The following is a 21,199-nucleotide window of genomic DNA, read 5'->3' as shown; positions in this document are numbered from 1 at the left end:
TAGCCCTAGCAAAACTTCCCAAATTGACAACTTCTGCAATAGAAACACATTCTTTGTCCACAGAAAAGGCAGTGCCCTCCTGTGAGCACCCTTGTAGCCATTGCTAGTACTACTTATTGGGGTTTCTACAAGAGTGAGGGGAGAAGTTGCTGTAGCTCAGATATGCTTCAGCTTTTCTTAGGACTGCTGGCAGACGTGCCTGTTGTAATGCTGATGTTTGCAATATGGACACATGTTCATCAGGAAATGGACAGATATGTATCAAACTCATTTCCTGTAGGAAGTCAAACAGCCATCACATGTGAAGGACAGTGATTTATCTGGGAATGTGGGCAGCTGAGGCGGGTACACAGTTCCCCTAAAATTCCCTGTTTATATAGTTTTCTTAATTCTCCTTAAAACTATCATCATTCTCCTCTCAAATATCCTTCACAAGCTACGATTAAAAAATGAAGACAAAGCTCCACCCAACTAGTACTGCAGATTTGGGTGGCTGAAATCCTTCTCTGACCGTTTTAGCAGTGAACTGCAGCTTCCATCATATTATCATTACGTCTGTGCAGGAGGAACACCTCCCCAACGAATTCACCAGCTGTTAATAGCAACAATGATTTATAGCTCTTAGCATCTCAAGGCCTCTAACACATTGTAGAAGTTCAGAGAGCAATACAAACCCTGCTTAGTTCAAGCAGTGAATGTCTCCTAGAGTTACATATAGACTTAAAGCTGTGCGGTGATGGTCTTATGCCTCTGTTTGCACATCTGTAAATTGCAAATAATATTTTCCTACTTAATGAAAATGCTGTGGAGATAGTTAATATCATAATGTGTCTGAAAATCCTGGGTTAATAGTTCCCAGGGAAAAACTGCTAGAGTGTTATTATCATAAAACAAAAAAGCTCACAATGAATCATTGATATTCTGCAAGAAATATAGATCATAATTCAATGCTCCTGTCGGATTTTTGGAGTGTAGTTTGATGAGTTTATAAGTGGCAGCAGAAATCTTCCTCCTTTCAGGTACATGCCAAGTCTAAATTATTGCTTAGAACTTAACCAGGTACCTGACAAGTTATTAATGCTCTATCTTGAGTGGCATTGCTCAGTTTGTTCTGTAACTAGAGTAACTTCTTGAATTCTTTGCATTTTTTAAAATCTGAGAGAAAGAAAAGAACTGCTGGTTGTGGCTTTTGTGGATGGGATATTAATTCAGGAGTACAACCTCTGATTTAGCAAAATATTGAACTTTGATTCCCATGAACCTGTGCCTTCACAAAACCCACAGCATTCACACAGATGGGAAAGAAGGAAATTTTATTTCATCTCTTCCAGGCCACAGTTTTGACAAAGAGCAGATGTTCTCTGATGATACAATAAAAAATGAAATGTAAAAATCTATGTGGAATTTGCGATTAAATTGTTCCATTATTAATAGCAGTTATCATACAGTCTGTGACATCTGTAAAACAGACAATATGGTGATGTTCTTCAAACTAAAGCATGGCTTAGTGGAGATGAAATCGTTGCATGGTAACGCAACAGCAAATTTGATTTTGGCCACTTACGTATACTTCTAACTTCAGAAAAGTATTCATACAAATCTCCCATAAATCTGAGTAAAATCCAAGGAAGCAAAGGTGCCTTGTGTGACCTTGATCTGTCAGGAACTGCGCTCTTAAAATTCTCAACCTCTGATACAGGTATCCCTAAAGTTCTGAAATTACTGTGGAAGCTTTTCCTAAGATCTCATTTTTATGATGAAATATTTATTATTTTGGTATAAAGAATGCTTTAATAATGTAAAAGTAGGATTATAAATTCTTTGCCTGAGAAAGGAGAAAGAAAATCATAATCAAACCTGTTGAAAACTTTGTTCAGTAAGTCTGTAGTGTCATAGTCGTTCTGTAGAGGGGCCAAATTACATTTTGTTTTATGATAGAACTGTAGGCTTGTTAGACCATTCTAGGCTTGTTAGACCACATCCTCCCTGCAATCTACATCTGTTCTTTTGTCTTGGTAACAAGATAGTGTTTATGTAGTAATTAACTACTAGTAATTGCTGTCAATGCTGAACGTTACTCAGAATTAGTCTGCATGAACATGGGTTTCCATGCATCTTGCTTTTCTGTTATGCTTCTTTCTCTCTCCTTTCCTTATCCTCCTTCACCATTATGTTTGGCTGTAATGCAAACTACCATTTCATCTACAAAACTTCCCTCCCAACTTTTGTCCCCATGATGTCCACTATAATGGCTGATGGCAAAATAGTTTGTGCTGATACGCAAAGTACCTTTAAATAAAACTGAGAGTAAGCAACCAAAGAGATCAGCATAGCTGATTGATAGTTTATACACAGCAAAGATGTTCAGGCTATCTGCTGTCTGGCGTCCAAGCTTTTTAAGTTTGCATTGAATGAAAATGCAGATCTGAATTTTAAGTTTTGATCTTAAAAACCTTGAACTTCAGAATGCTCAAAATCTTGATCTGTTGTTACAGCTTGAGATCATCTCTGCACAAAAACAGAAACCCACCATTTGGATTTCCTGTTGACCTGATACATTTGCCACTCGCTTCAGGAGAAACAGGTTCAGAGCCTCAGTCTCAATTTCTAGCTGTCAGATGAGGAAGGAGGCAGATCCATGAAGACAAGTTTCTCTATTCAGTAAATAGTAAGTAGTTTTAACTACAACTTACCCCTTTTTGGTACAAATATTAGAAGACTTGGATTTTGTCTGTCATTGGCCATGAGGTGGCCACTGAACTTGGTGCTCTGAAACAGCCCATGAACACATGGGCTCCATTTATGACCTTGGCACACATATCAGAGACATAACTTTTAAACCTGAGAGCAGAGATTTCCAGATGTGAGCAAAAGTTTACATTCTTGGCTCTTGGGTTCATTTGCTGCAAGCAGATGCTTCCACTTCTCTGAACAAAGCATGAAAGCTTGGGTTTTAACAGATAAAGGGCACTGTGGGTTTTGAGACTTTTTCATCCTTATCTCCTAAGCTGTTGCAAAAAACATCCTTCATCTAGTTGACCTACTGTGTTTTTCCCATGTCACACAGTCTGAATTCACTGCCTCACCCAGTGCTTCCATTCCCCTGCAGCCAGAGGGCAAAGGCATTAAAGGGAATATGCTGAGTCAGCAGTGCTGGTGCGTAGCTGTAGTAGCCTCCAGGATGGGTCTTTCCCTAACATTCCTGTGCATTCATTCTTTCAACCTTAAAATTCTACCGGAAAACAAGCTCTTGTTAAGTAAGTTGATATTTTGTTTCTTCCCTTTGTCTGCATTGATGCCCAGGTGTTTTTTTCCCTTTGTCTCTTGAATTTCGTGTTTTGATGCCTGACACTCTCTCTGCTCAGTAAATGAAATAATAGAGAAGTGAATTGAATGCCATCTGTAATTAACCATAGGGAAGGATGTTTGCAATGCCAAAGAGATCTTTAATTTAGCAAAGGCACAGCAAAATCCCAATACAGGATGTTAAATTCAGCAATGTTCAAATGAGAAGTAAAATGTGAAAACTTCCCCAAAAATATGGTGCATTCCAAATCCCATGAAATCCCTGTGACCCAATGCAATGATAAAATACTTAAGATGAGACACCTGAGAAAGAAACACTTCAATGTAACCACTCACTATTGGATGAAACACAGGATGCCTGGAATGAGGTGCTTTGTTCTCTAACATGCATACTGTTGAACACAAACCATCTAATAGTCAACACCTTCCCTAGCAACTGTACGCACTCCTTGGTAATCTAAACGCCTTGAAAAGAAGTGCTTAAAAATGGCATATTTTGAATTTTTGGGCTGTATTATGACTATTTTCTATGCCTAACAAGCCTAGCGTTTTATTATAAAAAGAAATGTAATCTGGCCATCCTACAGAATGACTCTGAAACTACGGACTTACTGAGCAACATTTCATTAGACTGCAAAGACTGTAGGTGCTTCTTTCTAACTACTTGAGCTGAATGCTAGGTGTGTGCAGCCAAAGCGAACATGGACCTCAGGAGAGAATTCAGCTGCAGGTGTGGGTGGCTAGTATGACAAAAAGAAATGCACTGCCTTTAGTTATCATCCAGAGGTCCACGAAGTTGAATTCTGCTGGAACCTGCTGGATCCTGTGTCTGACAGTCTCTCTGCTGTCTCCTATGCCTCCTGACACTGCTTCTTACTGGTGTCAATAGAAAACTCCTATCATCTTAAGACAAAAATCAGACCTAGATCCTTGGAAAGAAATGATCATAAAACCAGCTATTTGCAGCCTATCTGTGCCAGTAAATTAGGACTCTAATAACATGTAAGCAATATTAATAAATCACACCGACCTTACAGAAACTGTTCATTACTTTGGAAAACTATATAACTTGTTTAGATACCTAAATCTGAACTTAGACATGAGCTCTAACCTATGAAGTCTTGGCCAGTCTGTTTGATTGTATGATCATTTGCAAGTCTATAAACCATGAGCTGTTCTTATGAAGTAAAATGGGATTCCAGAATTGTGGAAAAATTATGCAAATTAGTTCAGAATGTATCTTTGACAGTGCATTTGTGGTGTCTTCAACATTTCATATCTAAAAACATCCCAGGCTAGAAACACAGCCACAAAAATTCCTGTCTCTCACTTCATTCCTCCACATACCATTTCAGCAACTCTAAGAGGGGAAAAAACCTTTGCGCTACTTGCTACAGTGACTTACATCTTGCACAGCTGAACTAAAGTGCATAGACCTACACCATATCTGCAATACTATAAACGAGATCTGTGTAAATCATTGAGTCTCACCCTGGAAGAGGTATCAGACTTTAGAAGAGATACGTATTGACTTCAGCAGATGTGCAGAACAGACACTATTGAGCAGCAGATCATGTGTCATGGTAGGACTCACCGCTTGGAGCATGCTGTCATTGGCTCGGTCCGTGATTTCAGAAACAATGAATAAGACAGCTGAGCGATGAAGCAAAACAAACACCATAAATCACATAAAAGAGTAGGAAAATGTCCCCAATTCCTTCTGTTTGCAAGAGCATCTTAAAAACAAAGCAAACAACATCCCCAGCAGCAGCTCCTTTAACTTCTTTGGCATCTTCAGAATGTAACTGCCCAGCAAATTTAAGACATGGCACAATCCTGTCAGTTCCCCTTCCCTTCATCATTCTCTTGTGCAAAACTCTGCATCATGTGCTGACCAAGAGAGCTCATGAGGTCCCTTTTAAGTACCTAGCATGGCACAAAATCTTTTTGTGATGTTTTCTAGTTGCAGATTTGTGGCAACTGGAGCTTGTGGCAGGGAGAGATTATGTAACCAGCTTTAGCCATCTAAATGCACGGCAATCTAAGGTGATCTGTTTCCCCTTCTGCCGAGGAAGAGGACAGGTCATCCCTTTCTGACAGCAGTGTGTATGAAGTGGTGACATGAATTAACACCTGGATTCTCCACTGGCAAATAGCCTGGGCCAGGGCATGTTTGCTGGCCCTGAGAGCAGTGGCATAACATGGCTCAGGTCCTTATCTCAAATCTCTTCCTATCTGTTTCTGGGTGTAATCTGTGAGCATGCTAGCCACAAAAGTGACAAGCATGTGCTAACCACCAACAGGATAGGCAATTGTGGCCACAGGGTTTGAGTGTCTGCCCTGGCCTTATTTAAACTACTGGTATAGCTGTATTCCCACTGTCAGTGACTAGGGTCCTAAATCTTGCATGAGACTCTACTCTTGGTCAGAACAGACTGACCCTCAGTCAGTTACAGACCTTATTGCTATGAGTTGGTTTGGATTTACACTCAGTGTAACAGAGAGGTGAACTGGTTCATTAACGCAACGTTATTCCTGCTTACTCCAGCCTGGAAGCTTCTCCCACCGAGGCCACAGCTAAACCTTGCTTTGACTTCAGTGGGAGTAAGAGATTTCTGCTTTATCCATCTGATGTGTTGGACAGGATGGTGTTGGTAGCTGAACATCTGGATTTGTTCTTGATTGTGCAGAACTGATTTTTATGCAATATCTTTCAAGTTTACTTAAGCTTAAGGAATCCAGAATACAGATACACGATTCAAACCTCCTGGGTCTCTCCAGAGTTCACAGAGCACAGCAGGCATCCATGGTACACAAACAAGCCAGTGGAGCCATCCCAATTGACTCCCAGTGACCAGGCCAAATATGGACGGAGCCAAAGAGGACTAGGATTTCCCCAGTGACTGTGGCAGAACTACAATATCTGCACCACATTTGTATAGGTGGTAATTTCTTCTTCTGTAAGTTCATTGTGTCAAAACTATAGGAAGCCCACATGTTTCAATGAAAAAAAGATAAAGTTCTTGCCCTAAATAATTTGTCTAAATTAGTAGTCAGTTCTCATAGATCTTACATCTAACCTGTTAACACAAGATCTTGAAAATAATCCTCTTCCATATACTACCAGTATAGATCCTGTACCTCTTTAGAAGCAGAGTTAGCAAAGCAGATTTTTTGTTCTACCCACTTCATTTTACCTTGTGTGGCTTCATACTCTGTAGAATCAGGGCAAAGATTATTCAAGTAATCTGTAGAAAATAATCAAACAAACATTGAGATCTAGTAATCAGAATACAGATCCACATAATTTGTAGTGTTAAAACATAGAATCATAGAATCATATCATGGTTTGGGTTGGAAGGGACCTTAAAGATCATCTAGTTCGAACCCTTCTGCCATGGGCAGGGATACCTTCCACTAGACGAGGTTGCTCGAAGTCCCATTCAGCCTGGCCTTGAACACTTCCAGGGATTGCACATCCACAATTTCTTCCTTATAGCTAATCTAAATTTACCCTCTCTCAGTTTAAGCCCATTATCCCTTGTCCTATCACTACATGCCCTTGTGAGAAAGTCCCCCTCCAGCTTTCTTGTAGGCCCCTCTCAGGTACTGGAAGGCTGCTTTCAAGTACTGGAAGGTCTCCCTGGAACCTTCTCTTCTCCAGGCTGAATAGCCCCAACTCTCTCAGCCTGTCTTCATAGGAGAGGTGCTTAATCATAGAATCGTAGAATGGTTTGGGTTGGAAGGGACCTTAAAGATCATCTAGTCCACCCCCCTGCCATGGGCAGGGACATCTTTCACTACATCAGGTTGCTCAAAGTCCCGTCCAACCTGACCTCGAACACTTCCAGGGATGGAGCATCCACAGTAATGTCCCATATCACTTTACTCCCAAATACTTAAATGTATATAGCCTCTTTCCAAAGCAAAACTCATCTTTGACTGCATTCTACTTTGCAAATCAATGCAATAGAATTGATACAGATTTGGACTCATCACATAACTTGGTAGGTGTAAACAAATAAACAGATAGTGACAAAAATATTTCTGTGTTTCTCAGCCAAGAGAACTGCTGAGTAGCACCACTTTACAAATAATTGTTCTTCTAATGAATTCTGTTTTCCCATCTGAATAAATGGTGGTGGTTGTAATGGCTGATTTTCTGTATTTATAGTAAATGAATTATATGCATTTTATAGAGACAGGAAGGAGGCTGGTTCTGTACATGTAGAGTTCAATGATTACTACTGATTGATCACATTCTGAAAATAGGTTCTGTAAAATACACACAATAGGACTTACATTTACAGGAATTATATTTGCATTATATACAAACCTTTAACCTGTCAGTTTTATTTGTACTACTTGTCTTGGATCATCTGTCTGTTCTTTGTCTGGGCCTTTATGCTTTTAATGACTGTAGTATGAGTGCCACCATTTTAAAAGCCTAATCCTGAAATACTTCATTCTCATGTGTCTGATGAATCCAGGCTCCTAAGTTCTGCATGCAAGAATTAGAATTCTGTGCTGAGAATGGTGCTGTGCATGGAAGAACTGAAGCAGTAAACCTGTTTTCTGGAATACCTTACTCTAGCAGACCTAATCTCACTACACACAAAAGCTTTCATTTTCTTAGTGCCAGTACCTGGGACAAGGAGGAGCCCAAGCTGCTTCAAGCATAGATGGAATCCAGTCACTGGAGCTGCACTGAAACCCTTCCAGCTCTTTCACAAAATACCGTGCTTCATGTTTGCCATTTACCTTCTCGACCACAGAAACGGGCAGAGAAAATGGAGCATAGTGGGGCTATTTCTGACAGTGACATCCTTGTTATTAGATGCAGTATTGGTGTGCATGTACTAAAAACACTGTAAGGATCATGTGAGACTATGAAGTACTGCAACTCACAAGTCTGGAAAGTTGCCCCTTAATGTAGACACACCCAGAGAGGGAAGCAAGTCCGACAAAGTCCTACTGTTGGCATCCGGTGTTCATTTGTATTGCTCGTACTAAAAAAGCAAAACCAGCTGTGAATAATGAGTTGCATCCTTGATCAAAGTGTCTGGAGCAAGATAAAACTGCTGCTAATCTGTTCTGTGAATAAAAATTTCATGTGGTCACTTTGTTCTGCTGCATTTATAGGAGTCCCTTCTAACATGCTATGCCCTTCATCGGCTGTTGAGTATGGGCAGGGTTTATGGCTTCCTTTTTGCTGTTCCACACATAACTCATCTTGCATCCCTCTCCACCCACACATATACATAGTCCCAAAGCATTTCTCCATCTTTGTGTCTATGGATCCCTGCTCTTCTGTGATCTGGTCTGACTACATTACTTGCCAACACTGAAATTTGTTGTTATATTTCACCATTTCCTTCCCCAAGCAGTTCATTAGTTACAAACCTAAACTTTACAATTCTTTCTAGGGGCCACATCCTGCTTCAGAAATCTTGCTCCCCTCACAGGCTCCGACTTGCTAGATTTGCTGTGGCTTGCACAGAATGAGTCACCAAAGGGAACACAACCACCTTGGAGACACTCTAGGTAGGAGTGATATATATGGTCTTGAATGTAAAGGGAAGGTGTTACTGTAAATGTAAAATCTGTAAATGTACTGTTAATGTAAATTTGGATCTCTGCCTCCTACAATGCAGAGAAATTGGACTGGGATTTTTACTTAAACTTATCACTAGCCTTAGGTGTACTGTACATAGGACTTAGGGTGCAGTACTGGGTACAACTGCTTTGTTGATGGAGTAGAAGGAGATGGTACTTGCCACTGTCATACAGGATGCACTGCAGAGTCCCCTTGCTGGGGACTACTGTCCCCTACTGTCTTTGATAATTACCCTTGACATAAATAAAATCAAACCTGTTTGCTGACAGTGAGGCTGAACTCTGCCTCTCCTAATTCACAGAAGGAAAAAGCCAAGAAGGCATGGCTAAAAGCGTCTGACTTCACACTTTTCTGTCACCTTTCAGCATGGTTGTGCTGAAGTGCCTGCTCCTTCCCAGGCTCCCTTGACATTTCCTGAATTCTGTACTAAGCATACTGAAATTCCCAGGAAATCCTACACTGCTTCAGCCCTATTTTAGCTATCTTGGCATCAATGTGTGGCACAGTGGAGGCACAGAACATCATGGGAAGGTTTCCACTGAGTAACTTTGAGAGTGATTTTACTGACCTGTGAGCAGCACACGATACTGGAAGACACGCTGCACCACTTTCAAAAGCTGGTGTTTCACACTCTGAGGGCTGCCATCAGAGCTCTGCTGTCCTCAATGGAAGGAAAAGGAAACACAAAGATCAGGGATGTGTGAGCTCAGCAGCAAACTGTCATCTCCACCTGATAGGTACTATGAAAATTTGCTACCAGTTGCGTGCACAAATTCCATTGAGCCATTCCCAATTTACACAGCTTGCTAGGGGGTATTGTTTTTGTGACTATAAAGAAGTACTGTAAACAGTTTATTTCCTATGGCATCATTCACAAATAGTTTGGACTCAGAGGGAAAAGGGAGGAGAGCACTACTGTTTAGAAGGTAAAGGTTGGAAAAATTAAGGTTGGGTATATTTTAGGGTGGCATCTGAAGACAGAGTTACTGGATCTCAATGAAGCTTGTAATTGTTCTTTTTTGGACTGAAAGTTTCTTCTGCCTGCAACTTTTTAATATCTTATTTCAAGACAAGCAAAATACAGCAAAGCATCTCCTTGTGATTAAGTTGGAACTGAATGTTCAGAGAGTGTTTACAAGAAAATAAAGTGAGGTTGTGATGATTTAACACACACATGGAAAAGAAGTAGCATTTTTCTTTTTACCTTTACCCTTTAGACTTGACCCATTGCATGTCACCGCATATTAGCCCCAGTCAGCATGGGTTTATGAAAGGCAGGTCCTGCTTGACTAACCCGGTCTCCTTTTATGACAAAGAAGTGACCCACTTAGTGGATGAGGGAAAGGCTATGGATGTTGTTTAACTGGACTTGAGTAAAGCCTTTTGACACCATTTCCCACAGCATAGTCCTGAAGAAACTGGCTGCTCATGGCGTGAACGAGTGTAGCCTTCGCTGGGTAAAAAAATGGCTGGATGGCTGTGCCCAAAGAGTTGTGGTGAATGGAGTTAAATCCAGTTGGTGGCCAGTCACAAGTAGTGTTCCCCAGGACTCCTTGTTGGGGCCAGTTCTGTTTAATATCTTTATCAATGATCTGATTGAGGGGATCGAGTGCACCCTTGGTGAGTTTGCAGGTGACACCAAGTTGAATGTTGATTTGCTTGAGGGTAAGAAGGCTCTACAGAGGGATCTGGACAGGCTGGATTGATGGGCTGAGGCCAACTGTATGAGGTTCAACAAGGCTAAGTGCCAGGTCCTGCACTTGGGCCACAACAACCCCATGCAACGCTACAGGCTTGGGGAAGAGTGGCTGTAGAGCTGCCTGTTGGAAAAGGACCTGAGGGTGTTGGTCGATAGCTGCTTGAATACAATCTGGCAGTGTGCCCAGGTGGCCAAGAAGGCCAACGGCATCCTGGTTTGTATCAGAAATAGTGTGGCCAGCAGGACTAGGGAAGTGATTGTCCCCCTGTACTCAGCACTGGTGAGGCTGCACCTTGAATACTGTGTTCAGTTTTGTGCCCCTCACTACAAGAAGGACATTGAGGTGCTGGAGTGTGTCCAGAGAAGGGCAATGAAGTTGGTGAAGTGTCTAGAGCACAAGTTTTATGAGGAGCATCTGAGGGATCTGGGGTTGTTTATCCTGAAGAAAAGGAGGCTCAGGAAAGAAGGTTTTAGCAAGGTGGATGTCAGTCTTTTCTCCCAAGTAACAAGCGATAAGGACAAGAGGCAACGGCCTCAGGTTGCACAAGGGGAAATTTAGATTGGATATTAGGAAAAATTTCTTCACAGAAAGGGTTATCAAACAGTGGAACAGGCTTGATAGTGGAGACAATGGTCGAATAGCCATCCCTGGAGGTATTTAAAAGAAATAGACTTAGGGTTTAGTGGCAATGTTAGGTTTCTAGCTGGACTCGATGATCGTAAGGGTCTTTTCCATCCTAAATGATTCTATTCTGTAAGGGCTCAATTAAAACAGGAAACTTGCTGTATATCTGTTAAGTGTCACAACATCACTGCAGAAACTACGGCAAGCCACAAAACTCAGTCCTCAAAAGTCTCCGCATCTCCAGAGGCACCAAGAAACAGAAGCTTACAGAACCCGAGAGGAGTGGCACAAAAGCCAGGCGGTTCTTTCCAAGGTCTGAGTCCAAAACCCAGTTGAGTTTCTCAGGGCTTCAGTGTTCATTGACCAACATTTCTGAAGTGTTTGCCACTTGTGAAGGGACGGAAGGAGAATAGGAATCAAACTGTTTAAAGGAAGGCTGGCAAGAGACAGCATTTTCCAAGGCAGTAGAAATATTTCATGTTACTATATTACTCTTCTAACTGGCTGACTACACTCACCAAATGTGTATTCAGGGTTGTGGTGAGCATTCCCAGTCCCCCATACTCAAGTCAAAGGTGCCAGAAACAAGTAGAAGCCCTAAATTCTGTGGCATTAGACTGGAAAGCTAATAGTGGTCATGCCTTAAAAGAATGCAATCGGAAAGGACTGAGACACCGCCCCCTCATTTGTGTGTATGTGCTTGCATGCAAGAGGGCAAGAATTTACAGAACTCACTAATTGTAGGGCAAAATCCTGCTGATCTGATCCTAGGAGAAGCCTCATTTGCTTTCTTAGAAATAAGAGCTAATTCTCAGGGTTGATAGTTAAGACACAAGTATATAGGCATGTGACTGGGAGGGATGCTGGGAATACAGGCTCCCAGGAGAATGCCTGCATTTGCCAATTTCACGTTCTGAGCAGTGTGAGCCATCAGAACTCCCCTCAGCTGCTAAGAGGAAATAATTGTGGTGACTGCAAGGTATCTGTTTGTAAATGCTGACTTCCAAATGTCTTTTGAAATTAATTGTTATCCTTAATATTTCACATGTGCTGCATAGAAAAACATGATCCATACCCCATAGAGCTGGCATTCTAAATAATCTTTAAGATCCGTTCACTAAGTTATCCTTACAGCGCCCCTGCCACTCAAGTAAACATTGTTATTACTCTTACCAGATAAAGATAATAAGAAACAGGTGTTCTAGACCCACAATAAAGCAGCACAGCTTTTAACCATTTTAACTCAATAGAGTCAGTGTAGACTGAACTTTCCCATGCACATATAGGTTTCTGCTTCTGAAATTATGTGAAGTGGCCACATTGCCAGTACTTTAAAATGTTACCAGGAATCATGGAGTTTCTGTCACATGTATCTTGATGGTGTTTTTCAGTTATTCAGCAGGGGTGACTGAATTAACAGAACTGGAAAATATGTGTTTCTTGCTACAGGGCCAGAGGTTACAGGCCTAGAGGCTACAGACCATTCAGGGAGTCTAGATGAAAAGAACCCTATATGTGTCTGGCCAGTGGAGTTTGTGTCTTCCTGTGCAGTTCAGTGTTGCCTGTCACAACATCCTCTGTAAACAGAGGAGGCAGTTACCAGGCATTTAAAAATGCAGAGAAATGCAATTGTAAAGATGTTGTGGGCTGATCACTGCCAGCAGCTAAGCACCTATACAGGCTAACCCTAACTTCACCCTGGCCAGACCCAGTACAAAAGAAAGGATGGAAAATGCAGTGAAAGAAGAGAAAATATGAAGAGATGGTAGTAATAATAATAATTATAATAATGATAAACTCTAACACATCCTCAAAGAGCTGGATAAGTTAATATGTGTCTGATAAACTACTCCACTATGTGCATATATTTCAGCAAAATATACTCACAGATCTGTAGATTCACAAACATACTTTCTGTATGCATACACAGGGATGTGTGAGCAACAGACACCGAAACAGAAACACATTGTGCACATGTGAACGTCTCACTTCAGTTTTAGCACCAGGCTGTGTAGAGAGCGCTATTCTCTCATTCTGTCCTGTGCGAACACTGGTTGAGTTGCACAAAAACTATCTTTGAGTAAGCTCTGTGGCACCACCATGCATTAGTGCAGGTAAAAAAACATGTGAGCCTTACCTCAAACTCCTGAATTATGGTAGCCAGTTCAGAATATTTAAGGCAGGTTTCATCTAGCAAAGCCAGATTCCTATCAAACTGCATAATGTATGCTGTGTGGTGATTCAGCCTTGATTTTCTGGAGAGAAAAACATCAGCAACTTTCTGGTGTTCCTCCCTAAGGCCACAGAAAGAAAAGAAACAGCAAATAAATAAATAATTAAAATTAAAGAAGAAGAGCCTAAAGAGTACTTCTTTCTCATTGTATTAGACCCACAGTGGCTAAAGACGCTGTGCAGCTAAAGCCTAGATTAAATGGCAGGAAAGAGGGAGTGCTTCACTGACATACAGGACAGCAAAACAGGATGCTGTAGAATGGGCACCATGAGGGGCTGATCCTTCAGCTATGCTTTTGCTATGGCAGCACAGTGTGTCCACAGTGGGTAGAATGTCTCCTATCTGGACACATCTTCCATTTCTCTAAACAGACCTTCCAGCTGCTGCAGTGCTTTGAGCACTGGTTGTGGGGGACAGTATAAAGTCTTCAGTTGTAAAATCATGTCTTTAGCTCTCCTTCATTGCCCCCTTCTCAGCACTGCCCCACCATCATCTGTCTCAGCACCCACTTGCACAGTACTGAAATATTTATACAGCGTGTGCAGGGAGAGAACATGACAAAATCTGTAATCATAAAAAAGAGTAATCACAGGAGAGAAACATGAGTTCCTGGGAATGTCAGAGCAACAGAGTGTTAGGGAGAGTGCAGGCACACGGAAGGACTTCCTGGAAGATTCAAGGGTTGTGGTGACCTGGGAACCTGTATAAGTACAGCTCTATGCCATGTGTCATTCTGTTGTGTTGTCAGCATTTGCAGTACAGCCCTCTTTTTTCCCCAGTGCCACAGAGTAGTTCTGGACAGAATCTTAGGGCATTTCCAGTTGTGTACCTTTTGTCTTAGGGAATGGGCAGCATGCTGCAAGAGTAGGACTGTGACTTCTTTAGGACACAAGTCATTTTAGATCCCAGATGGAAACATCACTATGTTTGTGTTATGAGTGTGTAAATCATAAATTATTGATGACATTTCTTAAGTCTTTCTGCCATTTGTAACAGTCCCTTGGTGGACACAAACCAATATACAGTTCCCTTTAGCCTTTTATTTCTTTGTTGTGTGCTTTGACTTGAAAGTGCAGGGATGACAGAGCGAGCTGTGCGCTGCATTTAGGATTGTTACTGGAAAGGTCTCCTGATGTGACTTCCTTAACTGCTCAGTGGCAGTGCTGGGGTAGGATCAGCCACTGTCAGTGACCACTGCCTCCTGGAGTCCAGCAGGGTCAAGGTGTGGGGCTGCATGGTCCATCATGAGTTGTGAGGGCCAGAGTAGTTCAGTCTAGGCCAGGGGCTGCACTGGCTGCTGTAGGTTTATTCAGCTTGCGTCTGCAAAAGTAATTTCTCTTAGACATTCTTATTCCAGCAGTTTGATATAGACTAGGGCCTGGCAGCCTGGCTTAAGTCAGAGGTCTCCTTAACTGAATTAATTTCGGAGCTTTGTCTGTCCTAGGCATGGTCTTATTCTCTCATGGAAAGACTTTGCCCTGTGAGGATGTTTGGCTTAGGTGGAGTCCCTCAGCAGGCTGACAGTGTCTGGTTTGGAAGCCTAGCCTGTGCAGAGCCCTGCCTTGGTGCTGGGAGCAAGAGGGTGTCCCTTATCTGAGAGCTACACAGTTGCTATGTAGACTTCTGTAGGCAGATGATCTTCTTTAGGATCAATTCTGGTATCTGGAGGCTGTTCCTGCCTCCCATGGCATGAGTCTGTGACCTTCAGGCCATGAGTATGAAGCTGTGTGGTGATGGCTATGAACTGACCTCAGAGGATAATACGTATGAAGCCAGCTGTTGTCACACTGACTGATGGGGCCATTTTGAAGTCATGGGCTGTGCACTGCATGAATGTTTCAGTGTTTGGTTTCTTAGCCTGACAGCCTCTCCATTTCCTTCCTTCCTGTCTGTATGCAAAATCTGCCAAAGTAGTTCAGGTTCTACTCCTTTCGTCTCTGCTGGAATCCCAGCCTCCTAGCTAGTGAGGTCAAGAGAACACTAATGAGTTTACCCACCTGCTGTGGAGGGTATGTTACGGCCATCAAACCATGCCATTCCATACTTACCATTTAAGGACTCTTTCTTCCAGTTCTCCCAGGATGTCTTGGTGTAATTCATAAATTTCAGGGAGTTCACTTAAGCCCTGCTTGAGTTTAGCTTCTTCCTGTTCATTTTCACCTTCTTCTCCCAGCACTTTCAAGATACCTTCATAGAAATCCTGTGAACAACAATACAGAAAGTAGGCAAACAGACTTAAATTCCCTTTTCTGAAATTACAATTACAATCTCTTGACTGCTAAACTATGCTTTCTAGCAATTATAAGATATGCCATCAGTACTGATAGAGTGTGCTCAGTATAGCAAGAAGATCATAGCATATGTTTTCTTCCATCCATTAGTTCGTACACATTTTCAGCTGAATTCCACAATTCTGTCAACCCAAAATCGAACATTTAATCTGACCAAGCCATCAGACCCTTATGCATACTATGAGTTTGGTATTTTTTTATTTACCTTGCCTTGTGTTCCTGATTTTCTGGGTGTAGTTGGTCTCATTTTAACCAGAAAAATAATTTTTAAAAATGAAGGATGGGGTTATCCCAGCACTTCATTGGGTCCAACAGCTTGACAGGAAAAACATCAATGTCTACATGTGTTGTGCTAAAATTTGCAACATTTTTCTCAAAATCTGAACTTAAAGAGAGGAAAAAGCCATAAATTTAAGCTATGGAACAAATCGTTTTCCCTATGAAACCTAACTGAGACCTTTTTTCCTCATCTTAGAACTGGTTTTGATCCTGAAGTAGTTTATAAATTATGTGGGCACAGGAGTAATTTCCTCTATATTAAAATGTAGGCAGCTCTGGTACATAATAGTGCACCTGTTTAAGAGCGCAAAGCAAAATGTTTCCCCAGCTTTGACTTGGACGTGAGCAATGAGGCCTCCATCTGAAACTGCAGTGATAATATGTGTTAGATCCTCTGGGCATTAGAAAATCATTCCAACAGCAGCCAGCAAGTATTTTTTTTGTGCAAAACATTGCTTAAAGTCTCCTTCATCCAGCGCTCTGGATGCTGAAATGTTTTCAGGTCAAAGCTTGATTCCTGCAGAATCCGTCTTTTCTGCTTCAGACTTTTCTGCTTCAGACTTTTCTGCTACAGACTCCACTGTAGAGGAGCCTTTGCTGGCACCTGGATACACTCAAGAGACTTTGGTCTCTGTGGTGCCCTGGCCCTTTCCAGGTTCCTATCAGTCACGGCTGTTTCCCCTGCCTGCTGCTGCCAAACAACGGCTAGAGAAGCTCAGGCATTTAAAGCTGCCTGGGCCTTGTGGAAGTCTGAATGCAAACTGTGGCAATGGGGTGCAAGGCAATGCACAACACAGGAAGGCAGGAAAGCAGATGCAGTGCAGAGGTATAACTAATGCTTTGCTGCTCAGTGGCCTGAGGCATGTTCCTAATCCAGGGATTCTGTCTGCCTTTACCAGGAGCTAGGGTATTATAACTAGATGGTTTATCTTTGTAGCAGTATCTGGTGTTCAAAAGCAGCAGCCTTCATTCAATACAATTAAAAGGATGTAATTTCAGTACCTGCTTCTTCAGTATTGCTACAAAGTACAAGTAATTGAAAAGTGTTAGTATAGTATTCAGTGTTTGCCTGAGGATGGTCCTGCAGAATTGTTACAGGTTTAATTCTCCACTGTAATCCCTGTAAGGAGATGACTCTCTGTTCTTCCATCAGGGTCAGGTTGACTTTCACATTTCTGCTAGTCAGGTCTTCATGGGAAAAGTATCTGAATCTCAGTTTTTCTATGAAAATAAGTGAACAATTAGAAACCCAAGTGCATCCCAGTTTGTGATGAGAGCAGAAACTGGGCATTCATATAAGGTTGCTTAGAAACTAATTCTGTGAGTGCCTTTTCCAATATTTTTCTGCATGAAGCATGAAGTGCATGCAGTTTTTATTGCACAAGATGAGGAAAAAAGGGGTGAGAGTGAAAACCAGAGTAAATAATCAAAACAACAGCTCAGTAGAGAGGCCACATTAACTGTGAGGTTTGAAAGCTCCTGATGACTCCTTTTGGTGCAGCAGCTGCAGACTAGGAGATTGCAAAGCTTCCTTCCTTATAAAAATACTACCTGTCCTTATCTGACCATCCTTTCTTTTTTGTGTGTGAAAGTAAGGCTGGGGGATTGCAGCATTCTTTCTTATTGCTAGTCAGCCTATACATGCTGTTTTTTTCCAGTAAGTGCCTTGAATCGGGTGTTGTTTTAAAACTCGGCACTAAAAATACTTGAATGGAGGCTTTGTAGCTGAATATACTTAGATCCACTGACTTTGAAGCCAGGAGGGACCATATTGATATAATATGGTCTAGTGTGGTCTGGTCAGTAGTCCAGACAACAAGACTTGCTAGAATATAGTATTACTAGGAAAACAACCAACTTTGATTTAAGACAGCATCTACCACGTTATGGATACACTAACACTGCATCCTAAGAAAAAAAAACAAGTCCTCAAAGGGACTTCTGGTGATCTCATGAAGGGTCAGGTGGCTGATAACCCCATACAAAGACCAAGCATCTAGTCACAGCAGAGCTGTTGTTAAAGCCCTGGTTGCATCTTGTCAGACTAAAGCCATCACACCAGGAGCTGTTCTTCCAGCAGGTTCTCACTGAGCTCTGCTTCATTCCAAGATCTAGTGTGAAGGAAAGCTTTGGTGTCTGACCAGTTTGGCCAGATCCATGCTGTGAATGCATTTTTTCACATGCAATTCTGCAAACAGTGAGTTATTATTAAACCCCATGTTTTTTCAAAGATATATTAAAAACATTCTCTGCCCACAAAAGCCAATTCATCAGAAAAAAAAATGCATCTGCTTTAACAATTGCTGAGAAAGTGATTCTGCTGGATGAGTTAATAGAAATGGCAGATAGATTTTTCCACTCGGAGACCATTTCCTGGCCTTCTACCCTACTGTATGTGATGTGGCCAAATGTGCTGTGAAAGGAAGCACAGCTTGATAAAAAGAAACCTCTAAGGTCGCACAGCTCATTGAAAGATGCCAAGCTGTTTCTATCTGGCCCTGAACCACGATGGGATACATTGAGTATCTTCCTCTGTCAGGATCTAGTGATCATGAAACCTATTGCCAAAAAGTCAAATTCTGTTCCCTGAACTTCTACGGACAATTTTATGAACTTCCCTGGGCCATATTGGGGTTTACCATGGCATTTCTTATGACTCTGGTTTCTGTCTAGTTAAGTTTTATATGTACATGGAGTAATTAAGAAGGAGTCTGAAAGAACTGATTTCCATGAAATGTGCTAATGTCTAGGTATGAGCAACTCTACAGAGTATGTTTCACTGTGCATCTGTATTTTACATTAGATAGTCCACTTTAGTTCGATTAAATCAAGGTAGTTCTATTGATTTGAGCATGCTGGGGATCTGGTTGTTATGGCTGTAGTCCTGACAAAGGTTCTCTAAGGAGCAGGAAATCCTCTGGGCAAAGAACTTGAAAATTCCTCTCTCCTCCCCAGCAGGAACTGACTCTAGGCAAGAGTGGTTTTTAGTCTCCTCAGATTCATTCCTGGCTTTTCTGTTGCAACAGTCAACTGCAATGTACACACTGGCTCACTATGAACTGGAATGACTGGAATATCTAATATATACTAGCCAAAAGGAAAGTCACACATACACTATGTTTTTTAGCAACTATGACAGCTGAAGCATTTGTTTTCTGAAAAGCCACTGGACCTAGGTAAAAAAATCATGATGACAATTTTCTTTTTTACTAAGTATATCTCAGATAAAACAAGACCATAAACATTTCTGAAAGAGTATTATTGTGTTTCCTAATTATCTGGGTCTGATTTCCACAATGTGTCCTGCCCCAGTACCACAAATAATCCTAATGTTGTGCTATTCTAGCTCCTGTTTTTTCTTGTGTGTGAGTAAGCCTATCTAACTACGTATTTTAGCCAGTGTACACTCCAGAGGCTTTCCCAACTAACTAAGCCAGTCAATCCATCTTCTGGATGCTTTTCCTAACTCAGAGGAATCTGCAACCTTTCAAAGTCCTCAGTCGTCGTAATTAATCCAGACTGAGGAAAGGGAAGGAATCCAAAGGGTTCTTTCAGTTTACTGTGGCTGGGGAAGTGAATAGCTGTAGTAAGTTCACCACTGATGTGCTGAAGTAACCTATTATGTTATAGAAATGTCATCTTTGCCAAATTAACATTGAACAGCTCTGTTAACTGTCCACTTTCCATCATAGCTGAGCAACAAGATTAACACTCCTTTCCCACAGCATCTCAGTGGATTTAATTAGTCACTAATTGCCTGCCCCTTTGATTATAATACTTTCTCAGACAAATTATTTAATTCCGGTTGCCTGGATAGCCAGCTTCCTAATGATTAATAAAAAACCAGCAGCATAACAGTAATCACTATAAACATCCATTAAAAAAAATAATTATGTCACTATTGAAAATGCTGAGTGCCTGGGAAGCCATTAATCAAATGCAAAGTGCTTTTGCAGTCTCACTAACTCTAATCAATCATGGCACCTGAAGATCTCCAAGTCCGTCTCCCCATATCTAAACACAGAAGGTGCCAAACACTGAGTCCATATACTTACCTGCTGGGTGAAAACTTTCTTAGAACAGAAGCATGAACTAAAGTTGTTCAGTTCAAGGCTCTGGCTTGATGGCCGCAGAGTCTCAGTCTCATCCAGGGTTATATGAGCCTACAGATTTCACTCCTGTGTTATGCCTATGCCTGCACCAGTGTTTATGTGTGCATGTGAAAGCATATCCCAAGCTGGCTAGGTGACATAGAAGGTTAGCATCTGTGGTATAAAGATACATTTTTGAAACATAAAACTCTTCCTTACATTTGGGCACCCACAAATAGGCCCTTTAGAGCCATCCAATGGCCAAATCTCTAATATCACTGAAAAAAACTCTACAAATAATTAAGTGAAACAGAGAGGATCAGAACCCACAGCCACCAAGGTTGGGTTTTTTTCCCTTCTTTTGTTTGCACACATCACTAACACACACAAGTTACATTTTTTTCCCCAAGAATGCCTCTGAAGAACTTCTGTTCTTTGCTGGAAATGGGGACTGTAACCTGGAGCCTGTGATAAGGGCATGAGACAGGGAGGAATGTGGGGTTAGTTTCAACAAGATCTTATGGTTTATGTGGAGCACTGCCTAACTGTCACATGCTTGGCTCTTGGAGTACAATCTGATAGCCTCTGTGAGGTGATGAGGTTCACTGTAGGGTGCTGGGATATGAGATGCTTTAGAGATGCTGGCAGTGCCTGCCAATACTAAGAGGAAACAGTGATTACAGGAGAGTTTTGGAAAAAAAAAAAATCAGGTACGTGGCTCAGGGCTACAGAAAGGTAGCCCAATTTACCTGGGATCAGCAACCTGGAAACCTTTGTAGCAGGTAGTTATCTCCAGGTACTCTTTCAAAGGAGTCAGCAATGCTAGCAGCCAGAGGTTTTTGGTAGAGCACTTAAAAAGAAAATTCTCTGCAGGACTCAACATCTATGTGAAATGTGACATTCTAATCCAAAGGCAAAAGGGGTAATGGGACAAGAGTTAGTTCTGGGTTTTGCTTCCAGGATTTTGTGAGCAGATGCAGAAACGGTGGGGTTGTGTATTAAATCTCTCTAATAATGGGGATGAATATGCTTTGGAGTCCAGCTGCAAAAATCAGTTG

At 41.6% G+C, this 21,199-nt stretch overlaps 1 protein-coding gene across 1 annotated transcript in view; it reads right to left on the bottom strand.

Annotated features, from left to right (window-relative positions):
• Nucleotides 1-21,199, bottom strand: part of FGD5 (FYVE, RhoGEF and PH domain containing 5) — a gene marked incomplete at both ends in the record, with an annotated part of 112,380 nt that overhangs the window by 27,473 nt on the left and 63,708 nt on the right. Inside the window, 5 exons of the mRNA XM_082004560.1 lie at nucleotides 4,901-4,959; nucleotides 6,504-6,554; nucleotides 9,492-9,579; nucleotides 13,385-13,541; nucleotides 15,529-15,680. Coding sequence (XP_081860686.1) covers nucleotides 4,901-4,959; nucleotides 6,504-6,554; nucleotides 9,492-9,579; nucleotides 13,385-13,541; nucleotides 15,529-15,680 — 507 coding nt within the window. The remainder of the gene's footprint in view (nucleotides 1-4,900; nucleotides 4,960-6,503; nucleotides 6,555-9,491; nucleotides 9,580-13,384; nucleotides 13,542-15,528; nucleotides 15,681-21,199) is intronic.

This window comes from Phaethon aethereus, assembly GCF_964289735.1.
Source record: "Phaethon aethereus genome assembly, chromosome: 11".
Taxonomy (NCBI): Eukaryota; Metazoa; Chordata; class Aves; order Phaethontiformes; family Phaethontidae; genus Phaethon; species Phaethon aethereus.
The sequence above is the reverse complement of the archived record's forward strand: the minus strand, read 5'-3'. Positions and strand labels throughout refer to the sequence as shown.